Below are 22,040 nucleotides of genomic sequence, written 5' to 3'. Positions count from 1 at the left end.
AAATACACTCCCATCACAAACTACACTGAAGGAGTGGACGTACGTTTATGCATGTGTGTGTGTTTGCGTGTGTTGGTGTATTTGTTTAACATCAGCTATATACTTGTGAGGACCGTGGTGAATTTACGTTTAGTGAATGTTTCATGTTTAATCAATGCGTGTGTATTTCAGCACAACAAGGAATTAGACCAGGAGACGTTTAAGTGCATCCTGTGTACTTAAGACAGGATGACAAGGACCAGAAAAGAGGCTGTGTGTGTGAGTGAGAGTGTGTTTGTGTGTGGTGGGCCGGCAGTCTGTTTCATGTGGTCGGTGATAAACTGCTGTGACATTTCCCCACTCCAAATCTGTTAAAGAAATGAGAAGGAGATGGCTTGGGAAAGAGAGGAGTCTGAGAAAGTACACACTCAACCACACACACACACACTCACACACACACACACACACACACACACACACACACACACACACACACACACACACACACACACACACACACACACATGCTGTGGTTATCAACTGATGAACAAAAGCAGTGTAGCCTTGACCCTAACTGTTACTTTATCCACCCCCCTCTTCTCTCTCTCCAGCTCTTATTCTGACGCTCTTTTTCTCACACTCTCAGGCAAGTGTCTCGATCTTCTCCTGGTTACTTAACCCCCCCCCACAATACCTCCCATGGGAAAAGTTAGCATGTAGTTAAATGCATCTATCTACTTTCCAGGAAAAGCCAATAGCTGCAAAAAAAAAAGCTTTGCCTGACGCCTATGCCCACATACAAGCTTGTAATTATTCCCAAATTATCCATCCATCCATTCATGTGAATACCACCTTATTCATAATTACTCCTCTTCAAAGTCATGGCTGCCATGGTGAACTGGCATACATTCAACCTCTCAACCAAAACGATAACTTACAATAACATAATTATATCATATCTTACATGCATATTTATTTATATTTCTGTGTCACAATGCATTTGACCCATCTCTTTTTAGGATTACAAGACACCCTTTGATTTACAAAAACATACATCTCCTTTCCAGATATACAGAAATTGTTTTAAAAATAGGAATAAGGGAAGACACGTGCAGGGAAAAGGGAATAAATAAATAATTCAATATCAATTGTACTTTCAACTGCTATGGTTATACATCTAATAATCATAGAAAACAATGATAACATTGCTAATTTGTTGGTATTGTAGATTCTTAAATTTAGAATCCTAACCTCACCTCAACATCTCAACCTGCTGCAATCTGATTAAACATCTTTTCATTCACAATCCGTTCAGCAGTCTGATTGATGTGAGTGTGAGGGGTCAGATCTTTGCGCTGTAATCTCAGCTCATCTCTGCCTGATCCTGCATGTGCAGCACTTACTGTACCATAATATCTTTGGCAGCCCTACCTTGCAAGATGTCTTCCAGATTGTGGAGAAATTGAGTAATTCCAAACAAATTTTCGATCTAGGTGAAAACTCCTGCTTGATATTGAACATTTGGCCGGGGAGAATATCTGTGGTTTCACCCGTTGTGCGTAAACAAGTGACGTTAACGTTCCCTGAAGGATTCCCTCGTTTCCTTCAGAGAGAAGAGCGGAGTTTGCCACAAGGTAGCATGACATCATTGTGCTTTTTATAATGGTTGCTAAGACTTGCTTATACGGTTGAACGGAGGAGTTATTAGACACACCAGGCCCCACACACATGAAATCAGTATGTTCTCCCTCTTTTCTCCATCTCTGCTGATGACTAATGCCTGATACACCCCAATAAAAAAAACAGTACCTCATCTGAACAATATGCCTGCCCCGGCCCCCAACACCATGTGTTTGGCTTATGATTCCCTCCTCCTTTTGAAACTTTTCATACGCCAGCATGTGGTTAATCCCTCATTTGGACAAATAAACTCTGATAGTAACTCAGAGTCATGTCCTGATTTAGCTTTTTCTATCGGGATGGAGAAAATGCAGCTAAGCTGGAATAAACATGATGGATTAATGCTGGCTGGACTGTGAATTATGACTGATGGGCTGGAGTCAGGGCTGAGCACATGTTGAGTGGTTATGTGTGTTTGGGTTTGCTTGCTACCAGAGCATAACTGTGTTTGTTTTTGTGGATCAAGTATACTGTTGATTAATTCCATTTCTAACAATGTTTCTCTAAATATTGTTGGTGATTTTTGAAAGAGAAAAGCTAATTTTCTCCTGTAATTATGCACCAAGTTATAATATTTCCTGCTTCTTGTTAATACAAACAGAAGGGAAAAATGGAAAGAAAAATGCAAATTAGCTTCTCATTGTTCACCAGAGTAATTAGTAGGGAAGTAAACAAAATAAGAAGTGGTTATACTACGGAATAGTTGTCCTGCATATCTAATGGTTTGAAGTTTACAAAGAAGTTTTGCTTCATTGACATGTTTTCACCAGTTTTAATTTCTTTTAAATAAAAACTGGTAAATGCCTCTTTGAATTAAGATCATTAAAAGTGTGCGTGCATCTTTGCTTGTGCCTATAAGAGGGTTTATCCATGAATATGTTTGTGTGTGTTTGTGTTTGAGGCTGTAATCTTTCGGCCAAGTTTATGTTTTGTCCAACAGATTGTTTGTGTGTATGTGTGTGTGTGTTTGTGTAAAGAGGTATGACAGACCATGAATTAATGGCTGTAATTCAGCTCCATGTCTAAACATTTTTTTTGAAAGAATATCTAAAGGAATTAAGCTCATGCCAAAACAATTCAGACTCAGCATAGCAGGCCAGACAGTGTCTTCTATCTGATACGTCTCCTTTAGTCATATTTGGCTCCGTCTTTCTTTTTTCTCTCTCACTCAATCCATCCTGTCATTCTGGGATTCTTAATTTTTGCATCTCTCTCTCTCTCTCTCTCTCTCTCTCTCTCTCTCTCTCTCTCTCTCTCTCTCTCTCTCTCTCTCTATCCGCCTCCTCCTCTCACATCAGCCTCTCTCTTCCATCGATCTCCTCCTCCCTCTCCGGAGATGTCACTCTTAACATCCTCAGACAGAAAGTATAAACACATATCTGCTGAGATGTTCTCTCTCCCATTCTCTGCCCCATCTGGAAAACCTTAGGTTGCCCCAAAAACATTACAGCACACAGAGAGAGAGAGCCGAAAGGGAACGAGAGGAATATACGTTACATTGGGATCTCCACTGGAAAGGCAGGAGAGAAATGGAGACGGTATCCATCGAGGGGTGGAAGAGGAATGGGTGGTGAATTGTTTGTTTTGGCTGGCTGCACTGGGACATTTGTGAAACTCTGCTTGTCTTAAACTTTAGCTTCACGCCACATTCATTTGTTCAGCACACTGATTAGTTGTTTATACAACCATTCTTAAAAAGTGCAAGTGTCTCTCTTCATGTTTGAAATGTCTGTTTCTGGCAAGCAGCTAATTTCGCTGTTTGCATCGGCCAGAAAACAAGATTTATCTGGTGTTTCTTCCTCTGGTGAGAACCTGCAGGTCAACTGGGGAAACTGGCTGTGGGAAGATATTCCCAACGACATGGTTGTCCCTCAATGTGATATTTTAACTGTGACATTTTAAACAAATGATTTCTACCTTGTCCTGACTCAGATTTATCACCAGCACCACTAAGGTTGTGTTTCTGCCCCTGTCCGGTGGTTTGTTTGTTAGATTGCTTGTTTGTTTGTCAGCCAATCATGGGCCCAAGAAAGAACCCATCATTTTTTTATTCCCATCTGGACAAAGGGACGGATCCAGGAATTTATTTTCCCTTTCTGTAATATTTCAAAATTGACGTTTTTTGACATTTTCACTGATTTTACCAGGCAGTGATTCACGGATCTACATGGCTGAAAACAATTGGACATATTGAGGGGAATGATATCTATGAATCTTTGCCATTTGTTGCGTCTTGATTTAATTGAAGGGGACTGTTGGCGGAGGTGCACGTCCTCTACCGAGTGCCATTCAAGTTTTTGTCTTTGAATTAATCCTGGATTTGCTTTTCTTTCTGTCTTTTTTGTGTCTGTCACTTTAGTCATCTGGAGGACAACCAAATCACCGTCGTCGAGAGAGGAGCCTTTCAAGACCTCAGGCTGCTGGAGAGGCTGTAAGTAAATCATCTCACACGACTGTCTGTGTGAGTGAGAGACGTCCAGTGCAAATTTAACAGCTGATGCAAACTTTGGGTATTTTATGCATTTGAAAAGAAAAACCCATCTGACTGCAAAATAACACATAACATGTCTGCCTACACACACTTCCTACTACTCTTTACTGTTTTTTACCAAATGCACACACACTTTCGTCTTCCTTCCGTTTTGTAAAGCATATACACACAGAGTGGACCGAGATGATACCTGAGTCTATCCAATTCACACACTAACTTGGAATCTCCCATAGATATCGCCTTGTTACGTTTGTGAGTGTGTGTCGTCAGTTCACACGGAGGCTCGAGTCAGTAGAATCGAGGTGTGAGGGCACAACACAACACTTCTCACACACACACACCTGCATGTTTATGACTCTGTCGGAGGAATGACCACGACTCAGGAGAGTCGGTGAGCGCAGGCTGACTAGTGACTGCAACGAGCGTGTCCACTTATGCGGTTACTATAGTGACCATCAGTCAGCACGAAACCTGAAAAGAGTTTCTATGCAAATCTTGGCTTAACACTCGTCCATATAGGACTTGTCCCTGGACTCACTGGTGGCAACTTGCAAATATGTTGTGGAGAGAGTCCACGAATAGGACTTTGTATCAGCTCCAGTAGCTGAAGCACTTAGTAAACATAGCTAAGACGTGGACATTAGTTATTGCAGTGATATTTGCTGCTTCGTCAATTAATCCCTGAATTGCACAGGTCATACAAATTAACACTCTGATTAATAGCTGATGATCGGGCGGTGAAATTATTAATCACTCGTGAGCAAAATCTTAATCATATTCTCTAAAATGTGAGCAGAGCAGAGCTGCGGTTTGCTGCTGCTCCACAGCTTCATATTCTCTGAGATGAATTACTGACTCGCAACTAAGCAAACTCTCAATGGGGAATACTTAGAAGTACTGACACTAATATGAGTTATCAGGAGAAAGAACAGGAACGCAGCCGACAGCAACTACAAAGCAAGAGTCTCCGTCTGTTTTTCAGGATGCTTCTGGGATGGTGGGTTGGATGTTCTTTCCTAAAAAATCTCAGAGAGGTTTTTATAGACTCCTTTCAGGTGATGAAACACCTTCTGGCTGCCATATTGGAGGTCTTCAACTGACGACAGCAGCATTTCCTAACTCGGGACTTGGCTCCTGTAGCAGTGTTGAATTGACATTGTTGTGTTAAGGACTGGGGCTGAATATTTCCTCAGTGATATGTCTGTCAGATTATGTCAGTCCGTCAACTCTCTCACCACACGAGAGTTTTTAATTTTCCTCTCGTCTTTCCACAGTTTCACGAATTCAGTTGTAGTAACCTAAAGATCTATGTTGCTGCTGTGCGACTCTAAAAGTGATGAGTTTTGTTCAGTTGTTTTCTCAAATCTCAAATCTGAAACCGTTTCCTTCTCATAGGACACCATACTAATGTGGAGATCTTATTGAAAAAAAAATCCCTTTTGACCATTAACAGCAGCAGGAAAATGTCCAGAGCCAAGGGGTGGTGGCTGGTCAGAGCAGCAGGAGGCAGGACATGTTATAAACTCTGCTGCGGAAATCACCTCTTTTTTACAACGACTCATGCGTCGGTTCTTATCACCAAAAGCTCTTGAATCTCTGTGTTTCCAAGTTGACGTCTTCATCTGCTTCTTCTACGTGAATGGCTTCTCTTTTCAATCCTGAGATATTTGTATTATTTTAGTTTTTTTCAGTTTTTTGTCCATCTCCTGTTTGAAACATCATCAACACGCCCACTCGCTCCCTGTGAATTTTCCTGCTGTATTCTCACTCTGACATTTTGCGGACATTTAACCAGGCACCTGGCAGGAAAATCTCTGCAAAATGTCAGCAACAGCTGACTTGCACATTTGCATTCTCCCATACAGCCCCAGGAAAATGCTCAGAGTTCAGTGCATGTCTGAAAGCAGACCTACAGTAGAGTAGCAGGCAGAAAGATAAAAGCTGTTAGTTCAGGTGACGGGAAACTTCACTGACACTGGGTAGAAACCTGAGAGATGTTGAGTGGCAGCAACATGTGTATCTTGACTCTAAATGGAGATCACACATCTGATAGTGAAAGTGTGAGGTGATGGGCTGCTTTAATGTTAAAAGGCTCTTTAAGGTGGTGTGTCATGAGGGTCAGAGGTGGAGGGAGGGAGGGAGAGGTTAGGTGGTAAAATAGTTGTGTCAAAACTTGCACAGGAGATGGTTTCATTTTAAAATACAGCTTTGTGCAGCTCTAACATGTTTATAAAACTGCATATAAAAAGTAAATGCATAACACAGTGTAGAGATGAAACAATACACTTTAATTAGAGTCAGTTGGACATAAAACTAAACTTTGCTTTTTCTGTTTTGGAAGAAAACAACACAAAATATAGTGACGGTGACTCTGATGTTGTGCCGATCAGGGTGAAAGGTGAGGGGTGAGAGGTCCTGGTGCTGAGTCTGTGTGATTTATGGAGTCACAATGTGAAAAACATGTTGAGGACATTCATTTGTGTTAAAACATGAATTATAAGGTCATGTGTTTGGCTCATTCATCTTCTTTCTAATTTGAAAGAAACAAAAAATGACTCAGAGGTGGTCTGAAATAGGTGGTTGTATAGGTTTATATTATTATTACTTTTTTATAGTTGTTATATTATTTTATATTTTTGTCACTGGCAGTAATCCAGTGACACCAGTTCCCTTTAGTCTCCAAACCATTTCTGCCGGACTTTACTCGTATTCTGCCGAATAGACACAATTTTTCCAAATTTAAAAATATAGTGTCCATAGACTTGTGGGTTTGTAATATCTCAAAGGTTCCAAGCAGAAAAAACTCGTCATTATTATATGAAAACACACAAAGGATTCTTCTCTTAAAAGTCATAACGGTTTTGTGAGTGAACGTCTTAAAGTGACTCATAACTGTAATAGTAGGTGGTCATGGGCTTTACTTTAGTACCAGCAGTTATTTTCTCGGAGCAGGGGTCAATTATTTCAAATGGTGGATATCTCCTTTTGGACTGCAACTCTCTTTCCATTGGTGCACACAGGAGTCATGGTCTTATTATCATTATCTCAGCGGTTTAAAGGTTGGTGTCTGTGTCTTCTCCAGCGCAGACTCTACGCTGTGACCCCGTGACCCCCGGGCCCTCCTTTGCTTTTCTTTTTCCCCTCGCACGCCTCGTTTCTCAGCCAAATGCTGTGGTAGCTTGATAACACTTTCACTCCCTCTCCTCACACTGTCCTCATCTATCTCTGCTGTTGCAGACCCCACCCTCGTTCTACACACACACACATACACACATACACACACACACAGGCAGGCATGTCGTTCTCCCCCAATCTACTCTTCACGCACACATCTTTCTGTTGGTTGACACCATTTTTTTTGTCACTCCATCTCCCTGTGCCTCTCATTCCTTTCTAAATAATTGCCATGTGTTCATTTCAGGCTCGGTTCACATTGAATTGTATTTAACCAATGGGTATGAGAAGGGTTTTCACTCCATAAACTGTTATGTTTAGAAACAGCCCTTTATCATTGGTAAAAAATACCTGTAATGTTTTCTTGGAACTTTTGAATTACAAAGCAAGGTAGAAGATGTGACGTTAAAAAACATTTTTATCCTGGAATTTGAACAAATTAACTACATGTAAATTTGATTTTGATCTTAATATATAGTTGTTTTTAACTTCCATACTCTCGTCATATATGTGCATGTAGAGATACTAATGGGACAAAGGACAAGTGTTGCCTGTAAGTTGGTTGGCATTGCTGTTTTTATCATAGCACATCACATAACAAATATTGTCACATTTTCCCCAAAAGTTTACTTTAAACTTTTAAATTTACAAAACCACATAGAAGTTTAAATAGATTTTTTATATAAGAATGATACATCAGAAGATACTTGTTATAACCTCCCATCCACTCTTATAGATGTAGAGCTAAATACTCACATTATGTCCTTTCACATATGTAATAAATCAGTTACTTTCTTTGCGTCCGAACCTCGTCTGGGCATATATACCTTTTTTTAAACTGTGACATGTGGTTGTTGATTTGTGTATCTTGACTAGTATTAGTGGGTTAATACAGGACGGATAATCTATCAGGTCAGATTCATGAGAAAAAAATATTAAGTATGAATTTCTGGACAAAGGAACATTTAGGTCAGTAAGATGATGGTTATTAGATACGCGGTCGTCTTCTTCTCATGAAGTGACAAACCAGATTAAGACTGTCATCAAAATGTATTTAAAATGTGTTGTCCTGCTAAAGTTCACTTGATCCTAACACATCTTCCACTGCTGCGGAGACGACTGGAAATCTTCCGAAAAGCAAAGCTGTTCCTTCTCTCCCTCTGGGGTTAAAGCACATGCAGGAATGATAGTGATAACTGGCTTTAAAGAGCTTACAGCACGATATCTGCAGCTTACACAGAGAGAGCACACCGTGATAACCTGTGGGTCACGATCGCAGGAAACCAGACAGACTTTCCCATGAGTTTCACCTTTGAACCATTAACCCTCTGACCTTGAAGGTGATGCTCTCTGCTGCTCCATGATAGTAAACACACAAAAGTGAATCTGAGTGATTTATTAGTGTGAGTGTCTGCTTCGTTTTGTTCATGCTGAGGTTCAAACATCTCAAACTTTTTTCACTTTAAACTCTACTTTCTTTTTGTCCCCGCAGTCGTGTGAACAGAAATAAACTCCAGGTTCTCCCAGAGCTTCTCTTCCAGTCCAACCCCAAACTAGGACGACTGTGAGTACACCTTTATTTTGTTTTTCCATCCCTCCATCCAACAATCCTTCTTTCCTCAACGCTCCCATCTTTCTCCATCTCTTCCTCCATAACTCTCCCTCTCACTTCCCTTCTCTGTCTCTTTTGATGTGTTACGTGATCCATTTGAAAACACGGTCACGGTGCAATGTCAGTGCTTTTATCCGGGTTGAGGGTTCAAGTCCCGTGCCAGGTGACACAGTGCTGCTCTGTGCTCCTGGTGAGAGGTGAAAAAGAGTGTGCGTGTCAGATATATGTGTGTGTAGGTGTGTGCACATTATTTTAAGAGGTGAAAGTGTGCCTGGGGTGAATGTTTTCCTTGGATTGGTGAGGAATTTTTATACGGGAGTATGGACTTTTCCCAGAGTCCTCGGAGTGTAAGAGAAGGTCACACTGATGGAGGGAAGTGTCCCACGTACCTTCCCTCTCTTTCTCTTTCATCTCACCTTCCAGACATACCCTCTACTTCTTCTCTTTCTATCTCCATCTCTCTCTCTCTATTTCTCTGTTTTCAGTCTCATAGAGTCACTCATTCTTTCTTTCTTCAGTTCTTTTTTTTCGACTCAGGTTTTCTATTTTCCTTCTCCTCAGAGAGTCTCTGTCAGCTCAGGCTGAAGGCTGAAACACCTTCTAGACTTTATGGCTGTTTATATTGGGCTGGCTTCAAGTGAAGCTGGAGGAACAGACTGTGCGTATGTGTAGCTCTGGTGCATATCTCCTTTTCTATGTGTCTGAAATAATTATTGTCTGCATTCCCGGGCTTATATATGATGTTCCTATGTGTGCATGCTTAAATCATATTGATATACTTCATTGGTATTTGTATGTGTTGTAAGGGAATATCAGGGCTGGGAACTTGTCACTTCTCTTTTCTTAAAAATTGTTTTCACAAGGCAGAACACCTTCTGTTCTTCTGTTCATGGTGTTTTAGTGATTTTCAATTGGAAGCCAGAGTCTCTGCAGAGTTAGAATGAGCTGAACTGTCCAGATAAATAGGTCAAATGATTGCAGAGTGATTGATTGGAGAGTTTATATCTGTCCACAGTATGATTCTTCCAACATGAACACAGGTCTTATTTACAGCAAATCATAGATAGATCTTATTTTTCAGTTTTCAGCGCATTGGGTGATACAGGAAAACTTTGAAAACTAAATAAATGATCATTAAAAGGAGCTTTGTTGTTAACCTTTAAAGTAAGCTGCTTGTCTTATCTCAGCAAAGCATTTAGTAAATATGTGTCTCTCATTGCAATCTGCACTCCAGGCTTGCAAGTCTATTAAATAAATATGTATCCGTGAAGCATATCAAAAATATGGTTTGTATTATGTATAGCACTTTATCAGTATGGCCTCTGGCGTTTGCAGCAAAGCCACAGGGAGATGAAATCTTCAGTGGGTTTCAATGTAGTGCGATTTCCTTCCAAATGGATCATAAAGTTTAACCAAGTTTTCAGAAAATCGACAAGAGAAAATGTGAATTTATGTGTATTTCCATCCACTTCTGTTCTGTGAATACTGAACAACTAAATAAGGTCTTTGCCCTTAAAAGAGTTCAGGTTACATACATTTGTTAAAAACCAACTGGAGGCCACTAAGACAAGTCACATGATATCCATAAGTCATTGTGAATCTTTTTTCCATCGCACTTTGTCGCATTTAACTTACAACAGGTTTTCCAGAAGTGTTTTCAAACAGCTGGAGTGAAATGCACCTCGTGAACCTTCTATTAAAAACTCGTACTGACTGATCATGTGTTTTTTATATTTCTGTGGCATCGTGTGATTTATCGCTGGAGACAGCAAAGTAGCCTGTTGTGGCTGAAAGCACATTGTCATTTACGTCAACTGTCGGATCACACACAGTCAGAAGCACAGTGGAAGACACACACACACACACACACACACACACACACACACACATATTTACATATGACACTGCGTTTTTCCGACCCTTCCTCTTGTTTCTCATGAGTGACAGTCTTATTTCCTCCTCTGCCTGGCTCACTATTCCATTAAACCACTAATTGGTCTCGATAGCTTTTATTTATCACCGGTCGAATATGGATCCCTATAGAGCTCTCAGTAAGAGAGTGGAAAGGGTGTACGTGTTCCAAACTTAACATTATAAATCTCATTTTCTTTATATCCCTGCTTTGCCATCAGCACAGTCTAAATTACAGTGTCTGGAGTTTCCTCCTGCTCTTTATTTTTTTTTTCGGTCCGCTTTTCTCGTTTTTCTCTTCCTTCTTTCTTTTCGGTGCTTTTCATCTCATCCGCGCTGTGATTTTCTGCAAATTGAGTGTCGGAAATGTAAATAGCAAGGCGTATAGAGGGAGCGTGCGTAAGAGAGAAACACAGAAGAGGCAAAAATGGAGGTGGAATGAGAGGAAAGAGAAGGCAAAAAAGTTGGGGGGGAGTGAGGCTGAGAATGAGAATAAGAAAGGAGGAGGAGACGGGGAGGTTAGCTCGTGGCTTTCTGGTTTAGGTTCATAACCTTCCTCTCTGTCAGCCTTGGTTAGATATTAAATGATGGCAGTGTGATAGGAATTACCTCTTAACCCTCCTATTAAAGCTCTGTGGTCTGAGGTTTGGAGATGCAAGGGGAGGGAAGGAGCTGGACTAGCATTAAGGGAAAGTAGGAATAGGTCGGAGGTTTTGCTATTGAGGAGGGTGGGAGGTAGACGCAAGAGGTATCAGGCTGGATAATAGGTTTTACCAGAGTCTTGGAACCTATGGGCATGAACAAAACATTGGATTTAATGGAAGAGAGCTTTTTCTCTTATTGGAAAATGTTTTAATTGAGCAGTAAGTGTGGCTGGTGATTGACAAAGACGGATGAACGATAGGTATCAGGGCGGTCATGTGAGGGGGGGGGGATGGATGGATGAAAGGCCTGTGGTGGTGGATGAAGGCTGCGGGTAGATGGATGGAGGGACCGGAGTCTGTGGCCCCACTTGGTGCAGAGTGGGGGGAGGTCAAAATGGGGATGGTGAGATAGATGGAGGACTGGAGTCTGTGGCTTTCAGTGTGTGTAGTCTGTGGTCATCTCCCCCCACAGTTTGCAGAGACTGTGGTCTCACAGCACATGCACACAGACACACAATATCACACACGCTAAGCTCTGGCTTTGAGCAGAACACAGTTGCTCGATACAGGCGGTGAACGTCTGGTTTGAAAAGCAACAACCATGATGGCTCGGATGGAAAAATGCAATCTGTTGGTTGAGACTGCTTTTGAGCATCACTCTATCAGAGAGGTTTGCTTTGCTAAGAGACCTGATGGCTGTTATAGTCTCATGTCCAATAACACTGACCCAGACTGACCCATTCATGTAGAGACAGAACATGATCGAGTCATGTTTCCTGCAAAATAAATACATACAATTAAATAAATACATTTCTTTGATGAGCATTGATAATTTAACATCGAATCGTAGCCCTCTGAATCAGAATCGAATCGTGAGGTGCCCGGAGGTTCCCACCCTTAGTTTGAACATGTTTTATGTGCGTCTGTGAAAGTGTGAGTGCAGTGTTGTTGCAGGGACCCAGAGTGCACTGCTGTTTGAACTGGTCACTCTTCCACATGAAAGAGCTCAGGTTACAGCTGATTGGTTTGCATTAGAGGGCACAGTGATGTCAGACCCGAAGACTTTCGTGACCCTCCTCAACTTGTGCTACTGTCACACAATGTTTTAGCATTTTACAGTTTTCCCATGTTTGCCAGTTGAAACAGTATAAAACTAACAAAACAACCTGTTAATCAAGAATCTAAGATATGCTCGTATGTAGTAAACCTTCCAGTATCTTTCAGTTCAGTTTCTTCCTTCTCTCCAACACTGCTGCTTAGCTCCCTCCGTCTTTATGCTGCTCTCACATAAAATGCATCACATCAGGGATACCAGCAACAAACCGTTCAGGCTAAAATGTTTGGACTCAATGGAAAGAGAAGTTAGTTTCTGTCCACAGGGGATGATGGTGAGGGATTTTTTTATCCAAATTGTCCTTGAGAATGACGCTTAATGCTTACACTCATTGTAGGATAACGACGTTAGATAAACATCTACAAAGTTAAAGTGAAGTTATAGAGTAGGAAACTACATGCAACATCTGTAATAAAGAGCCGGATGGATATTTAGGGGAATGGCGAGTCTAATGTCCAACACATTATGAACTGGAAGGTTGCCAGTCTAAATCCCTGCACCAACGATTGACGTGACTGAACGTCAATGAGACATGCTCTTCGGCACCATTAGGGTTGCCCTTGAGCAAGGCACTTAACCTGCAAGGGCTTTAGTGGAGCTACCAGATGTGAAAGAACAGACGTAACCCTGCCTGACTCTTACAGTAAAAACAACTTGACTGGTTAAGTCGGGGGGGAAAAAGACGCTGGACAGAGAGGAATGAAAGGGGGGGGTTGTGGGGGGGTGCTGCTGCTGAAGGGAGCGGGGGTCATTTGAGATGTCTTTTCCTCCTAATTAAGTTAATGGAGAAAGACGAGGAGGTTGGCTTTAATCTTGGCTAATTGTCCATTTAGAGCCGACTGCCATAGTTTACCTGCTGGAATGTTACGGTTTGTGTTACAGAAAGTGCGTGTACTCTGTGTGATCAGTGATTGGCTGCGACAGACGGAGCCTCAGTGGCGATTGGTTGGAATGGTCTGGAACGGCGAGGGTTGAATGTAAACTGCTTGAGCTCACGTGCGCCTCGTCTCGTCCATCTATGCTATTCTTTATCTCCCTTTTGTGTCACACACACAAACCAAACAAACGGCTTTGTTGTTTGTAATGCTGTGAGGTATCGTGAGACTGTTTTCTCCTCACTCGTCTCCAGGCTCTCTGTTTGGTTTTCACGTCACTGGGTGTTGGCGGGAAACAAATAAGTCTCAAAAACACAAACACACACTGACACACAGAGACACACAGAAGCACACAAATCAAGACTCTCTCACGCCAACACTCCTGCTGCTTTAACACCACAGGCGCTGGATGCAGAATTGTCGGCCTGCGTGTGTGGGTTAGTGTGTGTGTGTGTGTGTGTGTGTGTGTGCGTGTGTGTGTGTTTTGGTGCAAGGCAGACTTTATGCTAAACCACACACCCACGACAGAACTTCTTAATAATTAAACATGACTCAGAAGTACGAACCATGGTATGCAGCTGCACCACAAGGCTTGTAGGACCAGACACGCAGCTGCACCACAGGGTCCATACTCAGCAGTACAGACTGGAATTCCTGTTAAGTTGATCAATCTTACTTACGTTCAATGTTGAAATATTACTTGGTTTATTGCTTCCTGAAACAAGATGAAATGGCAGTGGGTGTTCTGGCAATCAAGCTGCACCAGAAGGCCCATAGTCTCCAGGATGGAGCTGCACCACAGGGCCTACATTTCACAGGGAAGGGAAGGGAACCTGACCAAAGTTCTTCTAAAAGAAGGCTACTCTTAGCGGCTTGCTTGTGTGTGCGTGTGTGTGTGTGTGTGTGTGTGTGTGTGTGTGTGTGTGTGTGTGTGTGTGTGTGTGTGTGTGTGTGGGTGTGTCGGTGTGTTTCCCACAGCCCAGACGGCAGTGCGATTTTGTCCCAGGACATATTTAGATAAATACACATGCGGAGAGATACCGAAAACCAGGAGGGAAAGAGAGACAGGAACAGAGAGCCAACGGTATTGGGGATAATTTGAAACATTTGGAAAATCCAGGATATGATTGATTCCAAAAATGTCATACATTCCTTCAGGGCTTCTAAAAATAACATTGAAGTAGATAGTGTGACCTCTCATTGTGTTTGTATACTTTCAAGCAAAAGTGGTTACTCTTGATAACGTGATTTCTTTATCACCGTTTAAATAATAAAAACAAATGTCCATAATCAGAGGAGAGGGATAGATGGTTAAATCAACACACTGGGTCTGTAATTGGGTTTTAACTGGTGTGTATATGCAGGATAATTAATATTAAAGTAAGAGCAGGCAACCGGGATTGAAGAAAAGGATACTAATTTAACGCAGTTGTTTCCATGTAATCATTTATCTTATTTTCCTGTGTACACACACACACACACACACACACACACACACACACACACACACACACACACACACTTTACTGACATAGTTTTTCTTTCACAGCAGAGCAGCACATTCAAATGTTTGTTCTTTCTAGTTCAAAATGTTTCTTTTCCAAACAACACGCTGTTAAAGTGTCAAATTATGCTTTGGGTGAGTTTCCACATTCACATATTTTCATCTCATTGTGTTCGTCTCATCTACCAGTTGTTTGCAAAGTGTGTGAATAAGAACGCCCTAAGTGATGTTTTCAAGCTTTCGAAAGCAGTCAGTCGAAAGGCCACAAGTTATGAATCGTGTTGTCTTCCGATTTGGATGTGTGAATAAAGTAAGGCCACGGCGTTTCCTAGTAAATTCCTCCGATGTAAAAGTTCACGGCAGCAACACCTTTCCCTTTCAGCTGCCTACTTTAGCATCTAGCTATCTAGCTAGTTAGCCGCAGGGCCACAACCTATGAAATGTTCGTGGGAGGCTGGAGGTTTGTAGATTTCTTTTTTTATTTTCTTTATGTGGCTAAGAATTTTTATACGTTAGCACTGAAATAGCACAGAGGCTGCATGTGGTAGTAATTTAACCTCGCAAATAAAGGTGAGTTGGATGAGGGAAGTAGCCACGGAGCTGCGTGTACACACTTTCTCCTTGACCTGTGTAGTGTAATGGGAGATAGGGATGTGTGGAGGCTCATAGAGAATATCTCTGTGTGGGTGTGTGTGGGTGTGCTTGTGTACATGATTGTGATTGAGGTTGTAATGTATAAAATTAGTCCATACGTGTGTATGACTGTACAGTATGTAGTGTATATCTGTAGACTTATGTATGATCTTTTATGCTAAATGTGTATACAGAGTTTGGTAATTTGTGTCTCTGCTTGCGTCTGCATTTTTGCTTATGTTTGTATACGTCTTGCATTTGTTTGTACATGTCCACTTACATACATGTCTCTGACTTTACGTGTGCGTTTGTGTGTGCGTTTGAGTGTGTGTGTGTGTGTGTGTATGTGTATCTGTCTCTATGTATATTTAAGAGGGAGGCAAACTTGATGCAGGGCCAAACAGACTCTCACAGTGTTTAATCACAATTTAGGTTTACACAAGAACAGTAATCAAAAACACACTTGGCTCCCTGGAAGCTGGAGCGGGAGGAAGAAGAGGAGGAGGAGGAAAGGGAAGAAGGAGAGAATTGAGGGAGAACAGGAGTCCAATGGGGAGGCATGATGAGGAATGGGAGGATGATGGTGGGAGGTGAGGGGAGAAAATGAAAAAAGCTTGGGTGACAGGTAAAGAAAAGAGAGAAATAAATAAAATACAATTTAAAAAATGGGGGATTACAGGAAGTAGGATAAGATATTCGTGCTGTAGATTCTGTGAGTTAAGAAGAAAGAAGCTTTTGTTGATTGTTGACCTGTTTTTTTTTCCATCTTACAGACCGGACTAATGATCTAGCTCTGATTTGAGATGCTTTATTTTTCCTAAAGGATGCTTTAAAAACCTGGCAACTGGCTTCTGGCCCACGTTTGTGTGTGTATTTGTGTGTGCGCAAATGCGTGTGTGTTGACGGTGTGGGTTTCAGTTGTAAAAAAGCACAATGGAGTCGTATATCCACTACACTCCATCACTAACAAAAGTCAAACCACTAAACAAATGTAATGTCCCCCATAATTACAATCATGTGTATAAGATGATAGAAAAGACTCTTTTTCCTCAACAAAACTTTCAGTTTTCAGTCACTGTTTCCGTTTTTATAGGGAAACTCCAGACTGCTTGTTTCAAACATTTTTTCTTCCAAGACTCAGGCAGTTTCCTGGGCAACACAATGAGTTAGTGGGTCGAGACTCGACAGAAAATTCCACAATCCAGGGGTCAGACTCCTAAATTCAGTGATTCAGCAATGATCAATCTGGATAAAATACAACCCAGATTCATTACCCTGTGCACGATTTACTGTATTTTCATATCAAATTTCTTGCTATTAATCATGTTGGTGACGATCAGATTTTAAGATAAATCTCTTTAAGTGTTGTTGTGGATGAAACCCGATCTACAGTCTAAGTAGTACTGACCAATGAATTGTATTTTAATTGTCGTTTGGGTCAAAAAATGCTGAAGGACTGCCACATGCCCTTGTGTTCTTTATTGCAGCTTTACAGTTTTGGAAATGTCCCAGGAAAATATTACACTGACCGACATGTTATTAAATAACCCCTTTTTGATACAAATCTCTCTTGTCCTTGTCTGACAGGGAATTTATTATTGTTTTTGCGTTGGATTTCCAGTAGAGTGGTTGAGTTCAATTTTTAGTTAGTGTGGGTTCCTGATTGTTATTTTGGCCGTGGAGACCCTGATGCTTTAAGTTGCTTCCATTTTCTGCAGTTTTTGTCAATTTACGTAAATAAATTGTCACAATTGTGCCTCTTAACAAGTATCTTCAGCCTTCTCTTGATATGTTACTTCCTGTGTCCCCTGGACAAGAGAAGGTAGTTTGTAAGAAGTTTCAATGCAGATGGTATTGTGTCTTTTATAAAGCACAGCAGTGTGCAAGGGTGTGATGGGTAGAAGAGTATGTCTTCTAGTTGCTATGCACATACTGTAGAAGGTAATGAAATCATGAAAACTTAATCTTTCCCGAGCATCCAGAAGCATCAGGATGTCCAGAGATGTAGGCTCACAAATAAAGGTGACCAGGCAGTGGCTCCTCCTAATCTCTGGATCAACTTACCTATTCATGTCAGGACTACTCAGACCCTTAGGTTACAGTTAGGGTTTTAATACAAAAATATGGTACTGGAGGTGAAAATAAAATAATATCTACGATCTTGTTTGGAGTTGTCTCAACTTCACAAGATTCAGTAGATTAAAGTAAATGGGAATGTTTCAGTTCTTGGACATTCTCATGTGCAACATTTTCACTCTGTGGGAGGTCTACATAGCTTCTGCTTTCTTTGTTGACCATTATTATGGCTACAGACTACATGGGTGGAACTGGCTAATGTTGCACACACACGGGCACATGGGCAAACACATGTAGGTGTCTAGAGTCGTTCTTTCAGTGTTTGGACACGAGTGAATGTGTGTGTGAAAACTTAGACGTGTGATTTATTCTGTTTAAGTAAAGTCTGATTGTTACAAATGAACCCAAACTGTTGCTATTGCTCCGGTGTAATCAGAGTCAAACACACTCGCATAAACCAAATGACTCAATAATACTCTGTATCACATGATCACACACACACAGTCAGAGACACACTGCAGATGTAGGCCTGCACGTCGAGCCGTGCACTTTGGAGAGATGCAAACAAACACCAACTGATTCTGTCGCTCTGTTCTTCTCTCCTCATCTGTCTCGCTGTCACGCAAACGCATTCAAGCAAAGACCGGGCTCTCACATGTGTTTCACAACTCATTGAGCGGCTAAGAAACTGTAATATTTCCTTTCGTGCCCCCAGAAATGTGTCCTAGTCGGGTGTAAATCCTGTTGTGTATGTTTCTGTGTATATACAGCTCCTCTCAGAAGAATAAACAGGTGAATGACTGATTGAAGATCATTTCCTTTACCACAGGCTTAATTACAAACTCCTCCTGTCTTTCATTACAGGTTTTGTAGTGGGTTAAATCATCCCCACGTTATCTAAAGAAAATAATATTTTGGGAATAGGTTCCTTCTGAATTGCGGTGTCATGCAGGGAACTGCGCAGTGTAATAAATCTAAAACGTTCTCTGTTTGTCATTATGTTACTATGGTGTAACATGTTGGCTACAAAGCGCTAACGAACTCTGGAAGCTTTTACATCATCCATGTACCACTTAAGATGACTCAACAGCAGGAATAACTAACATAAGCTGCTACATGCAACATTTTAACTTTGCTAAATCACGACCATATTGAGGCTGAAACATTAGAATAAACACTGCGACAAAAAAAAAATTGCCATCAAGAAGATTGGCAGCTTCTAGACTCGGTCTAACATCGTGTGCCACCTTGTCGATTTGGCTGGAAATGCACTGGTCTGAAATTAGAGGGCGGTACTTCTGTCCTTCCAGTGCAAATGGAGCTAAAGTTTTCAGGGTCTTAGATGGCAGACAGATTGAGTAAACAAAGTCTGATAAATCATTTCCAATTTGATTATCCTTTTTAAGAGAGAACCTTTGACTGAACGGCCAGAGATCCAGTTTGTGAATGTAAGCAGTGGCAGGAAGGGGAAATATGGTCTTTATTTTGAGAACATTTCCATTTACATTACCACAGATTATGGCAGAGGGTATCACTCATGTGGATTGTCATGGTAACTTAACAAGTACTACAGTGTGATGACGATTATAAGTTCAGCATGTTGGTTTAAAAAGTATACAGTTTGCGTGTTTAGCTGTATAGAGTCATGTGTTAGAATGAATGCAGATATATGTAGTAGTATTAAAACTACAGAAACATGACGGATGCATTCTAAAAGGCCCAAAATGGTCAGTGAATGATTTGATGACAATGACAATCAAGTGAATAACGTGGTCTAATCAGTCATCATAGCTCAACCCAATTGACCGAACATTTGTGTAGGCATTGGACGTTTTGGTCCCAATGCTTTTCACCACCATTATCTTTCTGAAAAGCAGTTTGTCACCGGAGCACCAGTCCTGACCCAATAAGGAGCCACATGTTGGAGCCTCCGTTGCTTGGGGGACGCATTTATCAGCTGCATTTTTAAGGAGCCTTTGAAATGGGACAACCTAGTCGCGCCGCTGTGTCGCAATAAGTCTTCAAATGCAGCCTCCGAAGGCGCCAGAGTTTCAAGGAGTCAAGGATTTATTCAGGAAATAAAAGAAAAACACCAATGTGGACATCCTAACGAGAGGCTGTACAAACCGTGATGTTGCAGTGGTATAGTGTTTGGGATTTCTCTCTTGAAATATACAGTATCACAGAGGGGAAAATTACTATTTATCTTATAATGCAAAACAAATACATGAGAAAACCTGCATTCTGAGCAGAACATATAAACCTACTATAGCAATTCATTTTTTTGAAGCACTGTGACAAAAAAGAGGGAGTGGGAAGAAGGAGAAGATGATTATTGTCACAGAGATTTTGATTTACAATGCATTGAACGTGTGATAGAGAGACGGACATGGAGAGAGAGGAGAATGAAAGACTCAGCAGAAGCAGGGAGAGAGAGCCAGCCACATGAATGGGGTGAGAGAAGATTTAACCAGGCCTCCTCTAAATACAGAGCACCGCAAAGCCACTTTAAAACCTGTAGAGATATATTTATACATGACACACAAACACTCACAAGCACACACACAGAGACTTGCAAATACAGTGACTGTATGTGCAGTTTCCCTCTCTCTCTCTCTCTCTCTCTCTCTCTCTCTCTCTCTCTCTCTCTCTCTCTCTCTCTCTCTCTCTAACACATGCATTGCAACTCTAAACTTGTCGAGACGTTAGCTGCGTGCTGTACGATCTGTATGTATGAACATTAACGTCCAAATCAGTTGAACGTGACATTAAATGTTGTTTAAGGCTCAATTATACTCAAAGTTAGATTTGTATATGGAAACGAAAGGAGCCTTCAGTTTGAACTCTGCGTTTATTTCATCCATATTTGTGCATCTCTTCTGAAAGCTTACGTACATGGACAATATAGACAAAATGGAGCAGTACCACCTGAATCCGTTGGGGGGCAGTGTGGCTGATAAAGTCAGACAACCATTCGACACGAAGAAGAATATTACATCCCAGGGTGAAGAAAATGGTAAACTTTTTCGCCAAAACCAAATGATTGATTCTCTGCACATTGTCTGGAGTTCAATGGAGAAAACAGGCCAAATCTGTAAAACAGAAACACACACCCAGAAAACCCCAGTCAGCCCACAGTCCATCTGCGACTTTCTGAGGTTATTATGTAACAAAAAGCTTTGAACTTTAAAATAACTCGACATTTGTTAGTAATACATTTTCAACAATTGTCTATAGAAGTCATATCAGCCATGCGGTTTTTAAAGAGATGTTTATATCAACCCAAATAAAGTCCAACTTCAATGGAAAGTTCGTAAAGAGAATCTATGAAAAGATAAACGAGAGGGAGCGTGGAAGTGACCGTTATTTTTAGGTCGGGGAAAGATAATTAAAGATCCTAAAAAGCCATGACAGGTTGTGTATGTTGTTCAAACCCGAGTTACAAACATGAGGGTTTATCTTGTTTTCGTTGGAAATTCTTCTCACGGCTGAAAATGTGTGTCGGCGTCACTGCGTGTGTACGAAAGAATAAGACACCGTGAAGTGAAACAAGTGAAGCTCTCCTTCTCTCATTCTTATCAATGCATCTCTGTCTTTTCTTTTCAATATTTAACACAACCTGGATTTTGACAGGTTAACCAGCCTGTCAAATGGATACAAGGCCAACGCTGTGCATATAACCTTTCAGAGGAGTGTGTTTGTGCTTATGTGTTTATTGATTGCTTTATGCATGTGTGAGTGTGTGATCAGTTGTGTGTTTGTTCAGTTGGAGTAGCTCTGGTCGAGTCAACTGTCAGTGTGTTACTGTTTATGTATGGACATGTCCTGTGAGTCTGCGTCATTGTGCGTCACTGATGATGGTTGTCAGATGTTGCTGCATTTAAATATCCTTGTCATCGCTCAGGTGTCTGTAAACTTCCAGATGTGCACACAGTCAACACCGGCACTGATGAATGTTGTATGTATTTCAGAGAGAGAGATAAAAGAAGTGAAATGTGTCTTTTGAAAGTTAATAGAGTAAAGAGAAGAAGAAACACCCTGCGCTCAGAGGCAAAGAAAGAGTTTTATGTGCGTCCTCAGCCACACACATTGTTCCCTGCAAACTTGTCATGCTGAATTTCGGTCACTTTTACAAGCACAGCGTCACGCTCGTGGTATAACCCCTTTAGAATCGTGTGTATCTCAGCGTGCCTGTGATTGTTCTCTGTTTCAATCAAAGACAATGGGCTCCAGCGGCCTGCCCGCTAATTCGTAGCTTCGCTTTATAAGGCCAAGAAGTCACCACAGCCTCTCCAGCTACACATGCAGCCATCACGGATTATCTGCAGATTACTTTTGCACTACTGT

The 22,040-nt window shown here is 41.3% G+C and overlaps 1 protein-coding gene across 2 annotated transcripts in view; it reads left to right on the top strand.

Moving 5' to 3' along the window:
* slit3 (slit homolog 3 (Drosophila)) overlaps positions 1–22,040 on the top strand; it is a 232,874-nt gene that overhangs the window by 21,428 nt on the left and 189,406 nt on the right. For both annotated transcript variants that reach the window (XM_034597271.1, XM_034597270.1), the window contains exons 3-4: positions 4,019–4,090; positions 8,817–8,888. Coding sequence is in view for 1 of the 2 variants with exons in the window: in XM_034597270.1 (XP_034453161.1) it covers positions 4,019–4,090; positions 8,817–8,888 (144 nt within the window). In the remaining variant the exon portion in view is untranslated. The remainder of the gene's footprint in view (positions 1–4,018; positions 4,091–8,816; positions 8,889–22,040) is intronic.

The sequence above is a fragment of the Hippoglossus hippoglossus genome, chromosome 10, assembly GCF_009819705.1.
Source record: "Hippoglossus hippoglossus isolate fHipHip1 chromosome 10, fHipHip1.pri, whole genome shotgun sequence".
Classification (NCBI taxonomy): Eukaryota; Metazoa; Chordata; class Actinopteri; order Pleuronectiformes; family Pleuronectidae; genus Hippoglossus; species Hippoglossus hippoglossus.
Note: the sequence above shows the minus strand (reverse complement) of the source record. Positions and strands in the feature narration are given on the sequence as shown.